An 18,859-nucleotide genomic window follows, 5' to 3' on the forward strand; every position below is an offset into this window, starting at 1 on the left:
GGACATACCCCTGCCTACATATACTGGGGACATATACCCCTGCCTACATATACTGGGGACATATACCCCTGCCTACATATACTGGGGACATATACCCCTGCCTACATATACTGGGGACATATACCCCTGCCTACATATACTGGGGACATATACACCTGCCTACATATACTGGGGGCATATACACCTGCCTACATATACTGGGGACATACCCCTGCCTACATATACTGGGGACATACCCCTGCCTACATATACTGGGGACATATACACCTGCCTACATATACTGGGGACATATACACCTGCCTACATATACTGAGGACATACCCCTGCCTACATATACTGGGGACATATACCCCTGCCTACATATACTGGGGACATATACACCTGCCTACATATACTGGGGACATACCCCTGCCTACATATACTGGGGACATATACCCCTGCCTACATATACTGGGGACATACCCCTGCCTACATATACTGGGGACATATACCCCTGCCTACATATACTGGGGACATATACCCCTGCCTACATATACTGGGGACATATACACCTGCCTACATATACTGGGAACATATACACCTGCCTACATATACTGGGGACATACCCCTGCCTACATATACTGGGGACATATACACCTGCCTACATATACTGGGGACATACCCCTGCCTACATATACTGGGGACATATACCCCTGCCTACATATACTGGGGACATATACCCCTGCCTACATATACTGGGGACATATACACCTGCCTACATATACTGGGGACATATACACCTGCCTACATATACTGGGCATATATACCCCTGCCTACATATACTGGGGACATACCCCTGCCTACATATACTGGGGACATATACCCCTGCCTACATATACTGGGGACATATACACCTGCCTACATATACTAGGGACATATACACCTGCCTACATATACTGGGGACATATACACCTGCCTACATATACTGGGGACATACCCCTGCCTACATATACTGGGGACATATACACCTGCCTACATATACTGGGGACATATACACCTGCCTACATATACTGGGGACATATACACCTGCCTACATATACTGGGGACATATACCCCTGCCTACATATACTGGGGACATATACACCTGCCTATATATACTGGGCATATATACCCCTGCCTACATATACTGGGGACATATACCCCTGCCTACATATACTGGGCATATAGACCCCTGCCTACATATACTGGGGACATATACACCTGCCTACATATACTGGGGACAGATACCCCTGCCTACATATACTGGGGACATATACCCCTGCCTACATATACTGGGCACATATACCCCTGCCTACATATACTGGGGACATATACACCTGCCTACATATACTGGGGACATATACACCTGCCTACATATACTGGGGACATACCCCTGCCTACATATACTGGGGACATATACCCCTGCCTCCATATACTGGGGACATATACCCCTGCCTACATATACTGGGGACATATACCCCTGCCTACATATACTGGGGACATATACACCTGCCTACATATACTGGGGGCATATACACCTGCCTACATATACTGGGGACATACCCCTGCCTACATATACTGGGGACATACCCCTGCCTACATATACTGGGGACATATACACCTGCCTACATATACTGGGGACATATACACCTGCCTACATATACTGAGGACATACCCCTGCCTACATATACTGGGGACATATACCCCTGCCTACATATACTGGGGACATATACACCTGCCTACATATACTGGGGACATATACACCTGCCTACATATACTGGGGACATACCCCTGCCTACATATACTGGGGACATATACCCCTGCCTACATATACTGGGGACATACCCCTGCCTACATATACTGGGGACATATACCCCTGCCTACATATACTGGGGACATATACCCCTGCCTACATATACTGGGGACATATACCCCTGCCTACATATACTGGGGACATATACACCTGCCTACATATACTGGGAACATATACACCTGCCTACATATACTGGGGACATACCCCTGCCTACATATACTGGGGACATATACACCTGCCTACATATACTGGGGACATACCCCTGCCTACATATACTGGGGACATATACCCCTGCCTACATATACTGGGGACATACCCCTGCCTACATATACTGGGGACATATACACCTGCCTACATATACTGGGGACATATACACCTGCCTACATATACTGGGCATATATACCCCTGCCTACATATACTGGGGACATACCCCTGCCTACATATACTGGGGACATATACCCCTGCCTACATATACTGGGGACATATACACCTGCCTACATATACTAGGGACATATACACCTGCCTACATATACTGGGGACATATACACCTGCCTACATATACTGGGGACATACCCCTGCCTACATATACTGGGGACATATACACCTGCCTACATATACTGGGGACATATACACCTGCCTACATATACTGGGGACATATACCCCTGCCTACATATACTGGGGACATATACACCTGCCTACATATACTGGGGACATATACACCTGCCTATATATACTGGGCATATATACCCCTGCCTACATATACTGGGGACATATACCCCTGCCTACATATACTGGGCATATATACCCCTGCCTACATATACTGGGGACATATACCCCTGCCTACATATACTGGGGACATATACCCCTGCCTACATATACTGGGGACATATCCCACTGGCTACATATACTGGGCACATATACCCCTGGCTACATATACTAGGCAACTATACCTCTGGCTACATATACTGGGGACTACTATACTCATGGCTACTTATACTGGGGACACCTATAGACCTGGCTACCTGGGGGTACCTATTTTGGGGGAACTGCTGTCAGATTATCTGCATTTTTGTGGAATCGCTGGTATGTATTTTGGGGAACAGCTGCCAGATTATGTGTATGTTAGGGGAACGGCTGCTGCCAGATTACGTGTATTTTGGGGAACTGCTGCCAGATTGTGTATGTTTGGGGGACCACTACTGCCAGATTATGTCTTTTGGGTGTTACGTGTATTTTGGGTGATCCGCTGTCAGGTTTCACGTATTTTGGGGAACTGCTTCCAAATTATGTGTATGTTGGTGGAACTGCTGCTGCCACATTGTCTATTTTGGGGGAACCACTTCGATATTATCTGTATTTTGGAGGAACTTCTACCAGATTATGTGTCTTTTTGGTGAAATGCTGTCAGATTACATCAATTTTGGGGGATACACTACGGCAGAGCTTAAACTTCCTTGGCAGACCTTTAACATCACTGCTAAGGTCATGTATATTTGGCCCCACCCATGACCACGCCCACGGTGTGCTTGACCACGCCCATTTTTGGCACGCCGCGCTTCGCAGAGGTTCTCCAGGTGAGTCCACTCACTTCATTTCCCAGGACTAGACCCCTGGTTTTATGACTCATCTTGTTGAGGGCCAAGGCTTTAAAGGGGAAAGTGCAGAGGGTCAATTATTGTTTGTATTTAAATTGACCACTCCACCCAGCACCTCCTTTCCCTTTAAATCATGTTGCAAGCCATTTTGAAAGTGAATATCTTCCATTAGTGCAATTGAATATAACTTGCATTCAATGTGTTTTATCATTACTAGAGTTCCAGCTTGTGAGTGGTTTAGTGCTGAGGGTTAATGATTGTTTGTATGTAAATTGACCATTCCCCTCAGCACCTCCTTACCCCTTTAAATCCTGGGCCCTCAACAGGATGAGCAAAGCTTCCCTTGCTCCTCAGTTGTTAGATCTTCGCAGAGCCCATCGTTCATCGCAGGGTCCCTCAACATCCTCTGGCTGTGCTCCAGGCAATGGATGAGCACGACCGGACTGGGTATGAACAAGTAAGGTTTGCATATGCCTAGAACATACATGTCAAATTCCGGCCCATGTGCCAAATCTGGCCCTCAGAGCCATTAAATTTGGCCCTCCTGTGGTTTCCCATGTATTATGTTTGGCCTACTCTAGATCACCAGGAAAGCCATAAGGGGAGGTTAGGGAAAGCACTAGGGAACTGTATAGGGGAGGGTGGGGCCACTAGACACCGGGGAACTGTATAGGGGAGGACCATTAGACACCAGGGAATTGTATAGGATTTGGAGGGGGGCCATTAGACACCAGGAACTTTATAAGGTGGCCAATAGATATTGGTTGGCCCGCGACTAGTTCCCAGTGTTCAATTTCGGCACACTTTATATTGGAGTTTGACACCCGTGGCCTAGAAGAATGAAGCTGATAATTTCATAATTTAAGTATTTTAATTGTACTGCAAGCATGATGTAAATTAAGAGGTCACATAACGATCAGGATACCCATGTTTGCCTTAATTATCCTGGTTTCATCATCATAACTATATAGCTGAATATTGGTATGTAAATATAAATTCAAAATACATGTGTACACATTCATAAAGATGTGCATCTGTACCAAAGTAAAATGCACTACAAGTTACTTTTTCCTTTGCAGCTTTCACTCACAGTCTGTATTAATAATTGTGAATCTCCTACTGACAGGTTTCAAACGAATCAAAAAAAGATAATAGTCTATGTGCTCATGGAGGATTCTTAGGAGTTTCTTTATTATGAAAAGCTTTGCCTCTATGGCAGTGGCAGAGACCAACTCCCAATACAGCTTGCACTCATGCAGGCCGGCATCTGTCTTTGCCAGAGAGTGCTTTGGAAAAAATAAAGAAAATTTTGGGAATCGCCCATTTAGGCTAATTTCACATATTTAGCGGTGCAATCATCTTGCGGCAAGAGAGCCAGGGCAGGATGATCACATCACACCATTCCCCTGTGCATATTACTGTGTGGCAGAGTGCACTGGCAGGGTAATATACGTAGCACTACTCCACGCTCAGTGACATACTCCCTGCTCGACAGGAAGGGTGTCCGTGGGTTACCGTTGCTCTGCGCCGCAACAGCGATCTCTTGTGCACACTTACCGCATCCCCATAGGCATGTCTGCATGATCTGTGCGGTAGTCGCTGATTGTGCACCAACCCACTGCAGAGTTTGCCGAGGTCTTGCTTCGATTTTGCCACTTCTGTCGCATTGTGTTGCGATAGTGTGTAAGTCTCCGTAGACTTACATTACCCTCACGACGCGCTGCAGTGGGGGAGAGTACTGGGACGCTACGAAACGCAGTATGTGTGAAAGTAACCTAAGAGATAGGGCTTGATTCACAAAAGAGTGCTAACTGATAGCACGGCCGTTTTCGCGCAAATTTTCACGTGAAACGATGTTTTCACATGAAACGCGAAAATTTGCGCAAAAACGGCCGTGCTATCAGTTAGCACTCTTTTGTGAATCAAGCCCATCGACTAGTTCAAAACCTGTTGGTTAGAGGTTTACAGCGGTTAGATTAATAATGACTTCAGTGTGCATTTTATATTGGAATAAACATGCAGATTACATTTCAGATTTTACAGCTCTTTGCAATAGTGAGCTTTTTAAAAAAGCCTTTGCTCTTTTTTTTCATAAGCTATTGAAACTCTTCCCAGCATTTACTGTTCTGAACCTTTATGTTCTTATTTAACTCTTTTTATAATCTTCATGCACTTGAAATTCCTCATCCATTCCTTTCTTATCTAATTACTTCTTCCAAGTCTCTTTTTTTCCAGTATTACATCCCTTATATGGCTATTCTACCACCGTATGGCTTTTTCTCCTGGCAACTGAAACACCACAGGCTCTTTCTACACATCTCACAGTGCCATTTGTCTGACGGTTCCTCATGTTCCTTCCAGCTCTCCTTAAAGTCCACTTATTTTTTCATTATTCAAGCTAATTCTGATTTCATGTGTACAATCTCATGGGTACCTGAAGGGATGTGTGACATGGGATAAACATGTATCTACAGTCTCAAGTTCACTTAGAACAAGGCTGTGACCCCTTTTTCTCACTTTAAGGGTTAAAAATTCCAGTATGTAAAGGACAGTTTCTTGTCAGTCAGAATTGAGTCTCACTGGTATCTAATTACAGCATAAATCTCTTACATGGCAGAAAAACACAGCAGTAAAACAAGACCTTTCTTGAGCTTACAAATCTTGTCAGTTAAAAGTGTCATGGAGTTCTATAGAAATACTAACTTCATTACTAAGGATTTTAGCAAATTCTTTATAGCAAAAAACAGCCTTTTATAATCCCCACTATAATGCGTTACCTTAAAAAGGGAGGATGGGGAGGATTTTTGGGGATGTGGGAAAAAATATACTAAAGATGTAAACAGAGCATAAATCGAGACCCTATTCTTTACCTATAACTTGAATATAAACTGAGGGCACAGTACCACTGCTCCTGTGGAGAAGCTGGCTCCCAGTCATTCCTGCTAGTGTGGACTGTGCACAGTGGAGCTTTCTCCCAAGCCTATCTGAAGGCACTGTTATCTCCCGATGTTGCAGGCAGCTCGCTCAACTACCTAATATGCAGAAGTATTCACAGCAGAGCATTCAAGAAAGAGACTTCTATAGCTACCTCTCCTATACTCCCAGTCACTAGGCATCTCTTCATCCTCTGCCGCTTTGTTCAACCTCTGCTTTGGTATCTTCTGTGCCCTCACTCTGCAGCTAAAGCCTCCAGCCTTGCTCTAGTCCACAGGTGTCGAACTCCAGTCCTTGAGGGCCATATTCATGTCAGTTTTCAGGATGGACAGAGAAAATGTGAACTGTGTTCTTTTTGATGAACCACACCTTTCCTAATTCAGACCCATCAATTACCTTGGGATTACTCCCTGTGCGTCGCTATAGCTGTGCACCGCTATTACGGTCTATGGTGGCGCCGGCTGCGCCCAAGTCTCCTGCGCTGGATTGCTGGACAGTGTTCCATTGTACGGGCACAGTGCATTGACGCAAATTTAAAGCCAAGATCTGATGTCTTCTAATGATTGAAATATCTCATGATACTTGAATTCAAGCAAGTTACATAGTTAGGTGTGCAAAAGTCACTCAGATATGGCAAAGAGGCTGACATCACTTGAAACCTTTGCTGTGATCAATTTTTCTTATTTTGTACCAACTTGAGGCCTAAAACACTTTTTCACTTATTATACACCCAGTGGCAGTTCATGCATGTTCTGCTTAGCTGCACAGCATGTATTGTCCAACAGTGAAGAGGGCAGAAAAAGGACGGGAGACTCCCCGCAGTGTACAAGGACACCAGAATCAATCACAAAATTCCACTGCAGATTATTCTGACAGACAGAGAAGACAGGATGCCTGCACAGATAACTGACAGCCAAGGGAATAGTTTTGGAAGTTAAAGTTTCATGCCTGTACGAACCTTAACTACACAGCAGAAACCGTAACATCAAGCCACATACTGTATTATGCACTTTAGAGCCTACATTCTTTATAGAGCTATAGTGGACTTCCTCTTCCAAAGACAAAGGCAGGAGATGTCAAGACAGCTTAATGAGTTTATCACACACAAACCCACATATAAAAAATACAGGCTGCTCTGATCAGCAATGGTCACACAAGAACACTAAGATCAGAGCTGCAGCTATCAAAAGTCTCCACACCCTACAGCAGATAACATACCAATAAATGGTATTTATCACTTACCCAAATTCCCTTATGCCTGCAGTAAATAAAACAAATGTATTTATGCTTGCCATTATTGTGGTATCCTCTGACCACAGCACTCCCAAGCATTTCCTAACTTAAGACATGTCTTGCATGTGCCTTGAGCAGGGGGAGTTTCTAGGGGCTGCAAGATTTCATTCCATTATGGCATAGTGTTATCAATCGTCTTCTTGGTTACTGTGGTCCCAACTGCCTTTAGATCATTAACAAGCTCCTCCCATGTACAGTATTTGTGGTCTGATCCCTCACCATTCCCATGATCATTCACACCCCATGAAGCAAGATCTGCATGGAGCTCCAGACTGAAGGCGAATGACAGTAATTGTATATTTCTTCCTTTTCTGATTAGTTGCGCCAACAACTGTCACCTTCTAACCAAACTTCTTGCTAGTAGTCTTTAAAACCCATTCCAACATTGGGCAGATTGACAATCTTGTCCCAAATGTCCTTCAACCCAAATCCAATGAATGACCAAGCACACCGAGCTGTTGTTCCAAGACGTTTATTCCATCACCATTGTTAGTAACCTAGATTACTAACATGGTGATGGAATAAAGGGCTTGGAACAACAAAAATCAGTTAGAGGCCAAAAAAAGTACAGTAAGCATTTGCCTTATAAGCTTATACTTGCATAAGCCAAAATTCATAAGTCAACTTATCACCGTTTTACCCTATTTCCATACATAATAGTTACATATATAACCTCCTATATTCTTTTTGAAACAGCTGCCAAACTGAAAATCAGCACACACAATTAATTTTGCCCTTTATGGACTTCAGAGGCGATGGGGCTTAAACAAATTTTACTCACCTGGGACTTCTTCCAGCCAATAGCAGCAGTCTTGTGCCCTCACCGCAGGCCCTAGTCCTCCACGTAGTCCCGCTGGCCTCCTGTGAAGATCGCAACCCCACCGGCGGGTCAGGTCTTGTGCGCGTCCACATCATCTGGCGCGTACTGTGCCAGATGATGTGGACTCTCTGGCACGAATGCTGCGCAGACGCAGAAGACCTGCTGGAGGGGTTGTGATCTTCACGGGCGGCCAGCAGAACAACAGGGAGGACCGGAGCTGCATTGAGGGCACGAGACAGCTGCTATGGGCTGGAAGAAGCCCCCGGTGAGTAAAATTTGTTTAAGCCCCCTCGCCTCGGAAGTCCTTTAAAGGAAATCTGTAACTAATTAAAATAAAAATCTGATACTTAACTCGGGAGGTGGAAGCATCGGAAATCTAATGAGACTGCCCCCCCCCCCCCCCCTGTCCTCCTCAGCCAGCCTGGAAGCCCCGAAAGTTCAATAACAATACCAGTCACCAGTACGTACAGGTGCAGTATCAGCTTTCCCCTTGGGCACCAGCAGAAATAGCTGAGCCTGATCGGGTCTGCTCTGTACTGTGCAGGCGCAAGGTGTCGGCTCTTTCCGCCTCTCAAAAGTCCCAGCACTTGATCGCCTCTGCGGAGGATGGGGCAAGTCTCTTTAGGATCCAGAGGCTTCCCCCTCCCACGGTAAGTATTCCCTAGGGGCACTTTTTTTCCCTTCAGGTCCACTTTAAAGTACACTGAAATGAGACGCATGTGGTCATGTTTATTTCCTTTTGAACAATACCACTTTCCTGGCAGTCGTCCTGATCTCTTTTAACTAGTAGGTAGATGTCCTTGAGAAGGTTTACGAGGTATCCTTTATATGAAAACTAAAAACTGATAAATAAAAGAACAAGGCATCTTACCTTTTCAAGATGGGGGCACATGATTTTGACTGAATATCTACAGGCCCTTTTATTGAACTGAGGAAGCAGGCAGAGACCCATGAAATGTGTTGTCTTTTTTAAAAACCGAGCTTAAATAAAAACCTTACCTTACCAAAACTCTTCTTTTTTGTCTGGGTTTTACTTCTGGAAGAGGTAAGATACCTCATTCTTTTATCAATTGTTATTTTTCATGTAAAGCATACCTCATGTAAACATTCTTGGGCGCCTCTGCCTACTTGTTACCTATCACACCTGGGAGGAGTTGTCCCGCCCACTGGTATGGTGTCATCCACAGCCAGTAAGGACCCTAGAAGTGCGACCACCCAGTTCCAGCAGGACCTGGAATACCAAGCAGAGACAGTAATTTCCCAACAGGCAATATGCAGTGGTTATAGGGCCCACCTTTGTGATTATTATTACTCCTGTACTTTTTAGAAATACCCAATAACTTACAATGTTGTACCATTTGGCTCCTGGTCTCTCCTGTCACAGGCAACTGTGGTTCCCCCACAGTGACCGTTCTTATTTCTGTTGATCACTTTAGCTGTAGTAATGTCTGAATCACAACTGAAACAAGTATGCAACTAATCCAGTCAGATTTCAGTCTGATTTACTTTCTTGTTCAGGGTCAATGGCTAAAGTATCAATACAATACCCTACTGCTGGCTAAAGTATAGGATAGCTAGGCAATGCTCACAGTTTCACTCACTTCCAGTGTGCTTTAACAACTGTTGCTTGAGCACAAGCACCATACAGACATGCTGTTTGGCTATAACTGAGCAGTGTGTACTGTTCAATCGAGAGTGAAAGAGATTAGGTGAGGGGGAGGGTTTTTAGGTTAGGCATCTCCAAATGGGGTTAGGCACATCCAGGAGGGGGATTAGGCGTTAGGTGAAGAGGTTAAGAATTAGGTAGGAGAGGTTAAAGTTAGGCCCCTCCAAGTGGGGTTAGGGTTAGGCCCCGTTCACACTTGCGTTTCTGTGCCAAACGGACCGGATGACTGGACCGGATCCGGATCCGGTCCGGTTGCATCAGTTATGTATACGGCTGCGATCCGGATCCGTTTGGTAAAAGTTATAAATAAAACTATATAATTGTTGGGGTCTGGGAGGTCAGCAGAAGGTGCACCTGTAGAATCAGGTCCTCCGCTGTTTAGGCCTCACCTCCCCCTCCGACATATTGCCAAACAGCTCCAGCACGTTAGTCACTGCTGCTCCACTCCAGAAATGCTTGGCCCATGTGTCCCCATCCAAAATGGCCGCTAGAATACGCATAGGAAGTGGGGTAGAACGTCAGGTGTTTGTAGCCAGTGTGCTCTGTGCTTTCCGTTTCCCATTAGTTTCTATTTCCAGATGGTGCAGTCAGGCTCCAGTCCGGGTGCGTGGGCCGGATGATCCGGACCCGAAAAATAACGCATGTTGGAAAAGTGTCCGGATCCGATCCGGCTCCGTTCTGTACGGAACAGATGCATGTGAACGTCCACATAGACTTTGCATTGCTATGCGGAACGTACGTTCCGTTTGTACAGTATACGGTCCGGATCCGATCAGGCGAATCCGGACAGCGAACGCTAATGTGAACCAGGCCTTAGGCAATAGGTGGAGGGGAAAGGTTAGGCACTTTAATCAGAGGATTACAGTTAGAATATATGCAGAGTAGGTGACTTATCCCAGCTCACAGCACTGCACTGTGGTAATATGTACTCCTAACATCCGTTAGATTGACACAGAAGATAGTAGAGATGTTCTGGGCTTCTACCTGGACTTTAAAAGTGCACCTGTCCCAAGAGAACTTCATGGAAGCAACCATTATTGACCGTCTCAAATACCTGCAAAGCTATAATGTAACTATAATGGTTTATAGCTAGACACAGCACAGGAGCAAATTTTTCACATCTGATCAGTGAATAAAAGCAGCAAGGTTTACTAGAGACTGCTGCAAATACAGCTCAGTAATGTAATTCATAGCTCAGGCTGCAGCAAAAGGGAATAGAACAGCAATGGTACTGGTGCCATTCACATCGCAGCAGGTACAGCATACAGCGGACTGCTGCCCATTTCAAACAGTGAAACAATCCTGTATCCAGTGGTAGGTACAGTGAGCATTATATAGTAAATTACTGACCAAAAGCAGCCAATGGTGTGGCCACCCAGACCTGATGGAGTACTATAACATGAAGAAGTCTGAAGACGGACCCATATTATTAAGGTTGCCATACACTTCAGAAGGTGAGAATACACAGTGAGCAAACATAACAGTCATTAAAGCAAAAGATAATTGGGTAATTACATAGAAGAAGCTAATGTAGTGTGTTACTTCTGGTACAGCGACCAAATAAAGACCGCTGAAGAAAAAAACACTTACAATTAATGAAGCTTCATTTCCTTATACAGGATCACTGAGGCTTTCATAAAAAAGGCCAACAAACACACACATTATTTATATCTCTTACCTCTTGCCCAGAGACTGTATTATAAGTTATGGAGGGGTCTTTCAATATTTTTCGGATGTCAATAAGATGACTTTTAAGTACTGAAATCACATCCTGGATTTCCGCCTTCCTTTGACTAATTTTTGGAAAGTCTGTGAGATCTTTAAAAAGTTCAGTTTTGTTCCCAGCCCTAAAAGCAAAACACATTTTGAGGTAAAAAAACAAAACAAAAACAATCTAAAAGCATAAGTTCTGTGGATAGAATTTACACATAGCTTAGAAATATTTAATAGAGGTTATCAAGGGTTTACTGAAGTCATTCTTAGATTGTATAACGACAAACTTTGCTATAAACAGTAGCCCACCAGGAATGGTCAATGACTTGCAAATAATTCCAAATGTATGCAGTTTGAAAATGAACCCAGTGGACACACGCACACACACACACCTTCAGTGACTGCCAGCCATAGCGATCTGAAGCAATTGCAAAGGTGACAGTTTGCAGCCCCAATGCTGTACAGTTGCATCGCCCAACCATTGCCTAGCAATGCATCTGCACAGCCTCAGGGCATGTGAACTGTCGCCCTAGCAATTGGATCCAGTCACTACAGATACGCCTAGCTAGTAACGAAAGACACAAGTTACTGGTCAGTAATGTCTTTTCTGTGAGTCGGAAGGACAGCAACCCAGAGGAGCCTTCCACCTACTACTGGACAGGAAGAGGTTAATCACATGGCATATGCAAGCATAGCACATATAATCCTGCACAGAACACTCACACGATAACAACTTATCATGCCCAAAATACATTTTAATTTTTTTACTCAGTACACAAGGGTGGGTAGTGAGGGTGCTGTCCTTCCGACTCCCGGAAAAGACGTTACCGGTAAGTAACTTGTGTCTTTCCCAGGGTCGTCTCCAGATGACCCAGATGAGAATCAGAGTTTACAATATTAGGGAGGGACAACTGCATGAAGTAGCCTTCTGCCTAAGGATAAGTCAGGATGAAATGATGAGACAGGAGCCTGCTCACCCCGGTCCCTCTGGCCGGACGCAGACCAGGAAGAGGCTCCAGTCCTGCACCCTGCCATCTGGCTATGTGGCATCATTTTAATCAGGATGAGCCAAAGAATATATTTTGAGGTGATTTTTACACTTGCCATGTGAAAATCAAAAATGATTATATACTAGAGAAAGCCTGCAGGTAGACTGTCCTTAAAAAAATAAATAAAGAAAAATACATATTTCAATTAGAAGTCATGGGTAATGAAATGGCAACTGCGGAAATGTCCAAATTTTCTGGAAAATTAAGGGGTAAAAACCCTGAAAGTGGTTAAAGAAAGCCAGAGACTACAAAAAAAATATATAAAAGTGTTATACATACCTGGGGCTTCCTCCAGCCCCATGCACACGGATCGGTCCCACACCGCCGTCGTCAGCCTCCTGTATCACCGGTACCGGGTCCCATAACTTCTGCCAGTCACGGACAGTCTGAGCAAGAGAAGTGCGCTCTTTACGTATCTCTCTGGCAGCCATACAGCCGGCTGCTTGTAGAACTTGATCTCATGTCTGTGGTAATTTGGGCAAGAGCAACTGCATATTTTGGAAGCAATGTTGAAACAAATGGACACTGTTACCCATGGAAAAAATGTAATGCGACTGGTGTGTACATTTTCATATCTTTTTCTATATCTCTAGGTCAGTGATGGCTAACCTTCGCATTCCAGCTGTGACAAAACTACAAATCCCATCATGCCTCTGCCTCCCCGAGTTATGCTTAGAGCTGTCAGAGTACTGCAATGCCTCATGGGACTTGTAGTTCCACCACAGCTGGAATGCCAAGGTTAGCCATCACTGCTCTAGGTTGTTTGTGTCCTCTCCGATAAAATATAGCAAGCATAAAGCTACATACACAGACGGGTCAAACGGGAATCTTCTTAAAAAAGAAAAATGGATGTCCTGACGACGTATAGGACAATAACCAGTGTTAATCATTTTTACCACACAATGGCAAACTATAGATCCATTCTAAACACTCGTGCGTTATGAATCTCGCTCTGTTGGGTCGTGTTTCCTGTAGCAATCTGCTCGGGAAAACATTGTTGTGCAGTCGCTGAAATCAGTGAGTGTCTAAGTTTTGTAATGCCCACAGTCTAGCATGTGTATGGAGAGCTGCCTAAACAGCATTGTTTAGCAATTTGTCAAGTGACAAATGAGAAAACCGTCAGTTTCTCCTCCGCGCCACAGGATGCCGCTCACTCATTCGCTGACCATCAGCCCTCCTTTCCTCTCCACAGAACAGCACATGCTGCTTGGCTATAGTCAAACAGCAAGTCTGTAGAGCTTTACAGAACTGTCACCCTAACGATTAGTTAATGTGTATGTAGCGTAAGAGTATTTATTTGACCTCATCTAATACAGAGTCTTATAGGCAAAGCAGTCAGTCACTGGGAGCCTAGAGGACTAAAAAAGCATTTGCACATGAAGTTGGAATTTAAATGCCGTTACTATAGTGACTTTGTTATATGTTGGAGTAATATGACTTTAGCTTTGTTAAAAGTAATGAGAATGGATCACAATGCTATGAACATTTAAAAACGTTTTCGCCAACCAGCAAACAAATACCTACTTGGCCGCCTCTTCATTCAGCACTGTGGCAAACCTCTGCACTGGACTGAGGATCTGCGGAACTTCCATAAAGATTTGCCTCAGGAGACTGGATTGCACTTGAGATTTAATGGCAGGAATCAATGCCTGGAATTGACTTTCCAACTGAAACAATGTGCTGGCTAATAAGAAAAACTCCCGGGGGGAACACTGTAAAGAAAATGGCATCATAAAATATTTACTGTATAAGAGAAAAAGAAAATAAGCTACAAAAATCTGACAAATGTATTCACCTCAAATGCCCATCAAATGTATTGATAGTACAGAGGCCTTAACAAGTAACATCTGATTTCATGTTCGGCAGCAGCTCTAATCGAACTTCCTCTACACTGTTGGGAATTACTGGAGTGTTGGTGGAAGCAGTCATTCCGGTACATTATTACAGGACTAAAAGGAACAGACAGAACCTTTTTTTTGAAGCCGTGTAATTGACAGTCTGCCCCCAACATTCTGCAAAAGGTTTACAGCTCAATAAGTTTGTACTTGTCCAGTAGTTAAAATGATGGCCAATTAAACTTTATAGTCACTCTTTTATACTGAAAAGTTTCATCTCTTCACACAATTACATATAAAGATCTCTACAATCCTTACAAAGAAGAAGTTACTATTATATTGTAGTTATTTTTTATTTATAACGCACTTACTTATTATAAAGCACTGAACAATAAATAGGAGAGGCAAATAAACCAGTACACATAACAAGTACAGTACATGCCATTACATGGATAGATGAGAAGACTAACAACCTAGGAGCTGGAAGGACAGATTGTATAGACTGTAGTAAGATGTGTAGGAGAGGTGGGTTTTCAAGTTTTTTAAATAGTACTAAAAGGGAGGAGCAAGCCTAGAAGGAAAAGGAAGGAACGTTTCAAAGAGTGGGGCAGCCCTGCAGAAGTCTTGAGCCCATGCATGTGACATGATTATTAGCTCTACCAGAAGAGCCCAATAACATTATATAGGAAGATTTACATTTACAGTACGGTGTTTAACTAAAAAGGTAAATGTGCCCCTTTTATTAAAGTACCTCCATTTGTGTTCCCTGCATTGTAGTGCCCCTTACACTACTGTATACAGGTAGCCCCTGGTTAAAGGGGAACTGAAGTAAGAGGTATATGGAGGCTGCCATATTTATTTCCTTTAATCAATACCAGTTGCCTGGCAGCCCTGCTGGTCTATTTCTCTGCAGTAGTATCTGACTAACACCAGAAACAAGCATGCAGCTAGTCTTGTCAGATCTGACTTTAAAGTCTGAAACACCTGATCTGCTGCATGCTTGTTCAGGGGCTATGGCTAATAGTATTAGAGGCAGAGGATCAGCAGGGCTGCCAGGCAACTGGTATTGCTTAAAAGGAAATAAACATGGCAGCCTCCATATACCTCTCTCTTCAGTTCCCCTTTAACAAACAAGATAGGAATTGTAGGTCCGTTCTTAAAGTGCACCTGAGATATTTAGTAGTGGTGTATTTTTACTTACCTGGGGCTTCCTCACGCCCCACGAGGTGCTAGGGCTCCCTCACCATTCTCAATATCACAGCTGGTAATCTGGCCAATCAGTGCTCTTCTGAGCATGCGTGCCCTGGCCAAACGCCAGGAGTGTTTTGCGCCGGCGCAGCACTGCTGCCATTCTGTGTACCACCATTTGCCCAGGCCTCTGACTCGCCACCTTTCTGATAGGCCAGCTGTGAAGCAGGACATGTTTATGCATGGAGGGGCGGTCTATGATATGGTGGTGGGTGACACACACAGAGGCAGGGGTGGCCAGACTATGCCAGGTGCATAAATATTAGCATAAAACATTGAACTGATGGCAGTGATTAAGGCTTCCCTGCACCTGCCAGCTATGCCTCTGATGAGGATAGTCCTTCTTGCAGTAAGGTGGGGGGCACTTCCCACCAGGGCCCCTCTGCACCTTCTCTACACTTACAGATAAATGCAACTGGTGTTTTAGTCAATGCACATCTTCTTGTTCCTCTATGCAGACAGAGGATCAGCTCTCTCAAGGGGGTTACGTTTACCCTTTAGTTAGGCTTTAAAATAACAGGCTGCTTTCCCACTAGATTACAGTTCTGGGAACATTAAGAAAAACAACAAAAAAAAACAACATTTGGACAGTCATGCAATCAATCTGACTTGAAGCAAAAGCCGCACAGAATGTAAACATTTCCAGAAACGTATTCTGAGGTCTCAGTTGATTTGTCTATATAGAGAAAAAAAGAATCAAAGCAAGCAAATAATCTGAAGCTCAGACACAAAAGGGCTGTGAACATTGCTGCAGGGGAGCTACATGCAAGTAATATTATAAAGTCATTGATGAGGCAGATACATCCCTTACTGCTTGATGTTGCCGCTTATTCAAATTAGCCAATCAGTAGAGGACCAGAACTGGCCATATAAATCAAATCCTCTATTTAAAAGTGTACCCAAGCCAAAGCTCTAAAGAGAGGGAAGCCTCAGGATCCTATTGTGGCTTCCCTCGCTACTCTGTTGTCCCCTGTCACTGAGCAGGGCCCCTGGAAGATTAGTGATAAGGCAATGTAGCTAATCATATCTGGGCTGCGCAGCTGCTCCTCTTCTTGCAGTGTGCCTGCGCAATAGGCACGCGAGCACGGCAGCGCATGCGCAGTAGCACACACTGAGCAATGGGGGGCTTCAGACCACCGAGGGAAACCTCAATAGGATCCTGAGGGTTCCCTCTCTTCAGGTGAGTATCTTATTTTGATAACGTTAAAAGTAATCACACCACTGCAAGGTCTTATTTTCATCCAAAATGCAAATACAGCTGCCTAATACAAATTATACATTTCTATATCAGACACCAAACTACGTGCAAGACTGAATGCTAGGTGGACTTATGAGAACACACAAAGAAGTTATTCTGTACTTTAGGACCACCAAAAAGACCAATTACATACAGATAATAATTAATGCAGAGGCTGTGAAGAGAGTTTCCAGCTTTAGGTTTATGGGGGTCACCATCGCAGAGGACCTGTCCTGGGCTGACAATGCTTTAGCTGTTACTGGCAAAGCACAACGCCTCCAATTTGTGAGAAAGCGCAGGAGCACTAACCTTCCACAGCAGCTGCTGGTTAATTTCTACAGATGCACAATGGAAAGTATCTTACTCAACTGCATGACAGCCCGGTACAACAGTTGTACCAAGGCTGGTAGAGAAGCCCTGCAGCGAGTTGTTAAAACGGCAGAAATCATTAATGGCACTGAACTACCAACACTGGAACTCCTGTACAGGACTCGCTGTATAAAAATGGGCTAAAAACCTCAAGGGCAACACTCATCCTAGAAACGCCTTGTTTGAGCTCTTTCTATCAGGTAGACATTTTAGATCAATCTGCATCCACACAAACATACTGAAAACCAGCTTTTTCCCCATCTGCCATAAACTTGTTAAACTAAGAATCTTCTCTGAAATGCCGGTAATTAACACTGTGTACAAATTGTTTACATATTTGAAATACCTGGCATACTTGTATATTTCCTCTATTTCTAACTTTGTTCATTATATGTACCAGGAGGCTGTCATGAAAAGTAATTCTGTTGGGTTACACAATGCAATAAAGTGCTTGAATCTTGCGGGGATTAGTTTATTTAGTTTAGGGTTTCTACGGGGTCTTTTTAAAAGCAGTATAGGCAAGATATTTTTCCATATATTTTTTTTTTTTAACAGCAGTTCCTGTTTATCTGGAACTTGGTACACGGTATACTATAACTTGTAATCTGGAGTTTGTCTTTAACTAGATTATTGCAAAGGTCATTATCAAAACAAGAGCATTTAGAGCCTTCAGCAGGAATGTAAAACCTGTCATTTAATTGCCTGGAGAGAAGAGGTACAGAAGACGAAATTGAACTTGTAAAAACAAATTGTGTATACAATTACCATATAATCATTTTCAATTACATTTACAGCCATTCTAAAATTATTCCATAGGGGAATTATCCAACTAAACATCATTCCACTGCATTGCAGCACTGACAGACATAATAAATGATGGGAGACTAATAAGATTAAAAATACAAGTAGATAATCATTTAGACACATTAAATAAGAACAACAATTATGACATTAAAACGTTAAAAAAAAAAGTAAATAAAGTGTATGTGAAAATCTTCTCCAAGTACATAATGTGAGCATAATCATTTTATAATCACAGCTAATCTCTAAGCTTTAGTTAAGCAAACTGTTCATTTATACATTCCAGGCAAATGAAAAAAAGTTAAAAACAAGTTTTTGCAAGCTGTTCGCGGGCTGCAGAGTCTCTACCATTTCCCTCTACATCTTTTGTTATTCAACTGCTGGGGCAATCACATCTTTTAGTCTGGGAGTGCCTGCGGCTCCATAGGCACTGGGGATTCCTCAGTCTTTGCCCTTTGCACTGTGCAT

The 18,859-nt window shown here is 43.6% G+C and overlaps 1 protein-coding gene across 4 annotated transcripts in view; it reads right to left on the minus strand.

The window, feature by feature from the left end:
• MSH3 (mutS homolog 3) overlaps positions 1 to 18,859 on the minus strand; it is a 246,423-nt gene that overhangs the window by 90,593 nt on the left and 136,971 nt on the right. For all 4 annotated transcript variants that reach the window (XM_068247988.1, XM_068247981.1, XM_068247994.1 and 1 more), the window contains exons 14-15: positions 14,426 to 14,613; positions 11,818 to 11,986 (exon numbers count right to left, since the gene is read on the minus strand). In XM_068247988.1, coding sequence (XP_068104089.1) covers positions 11,818 to 11,986; positions 14,426 to 14,613 — 357 coding nt within the window. The remainder of the gene's footprint in view (positions 1 to 11,817; positions 11,987 to 14,425; positions 14,614 to 18,859) is intronic.

This window comes from Hyperolius riggenbachi, chromosome 1 (assembly GCF_040937935.1).
Source record: "Hyperolius riggenbachi isolate aHypRig1 chromosome 1, aHypRig1.pri, whole genome shotgun sequence".
Taxonomy (NCBI): Eukaryota; Metazoa; Chordata; class Amphibia; order Anura; family Hyperoliidae; genus Hyperolius; species Hyperolius riggenbachi.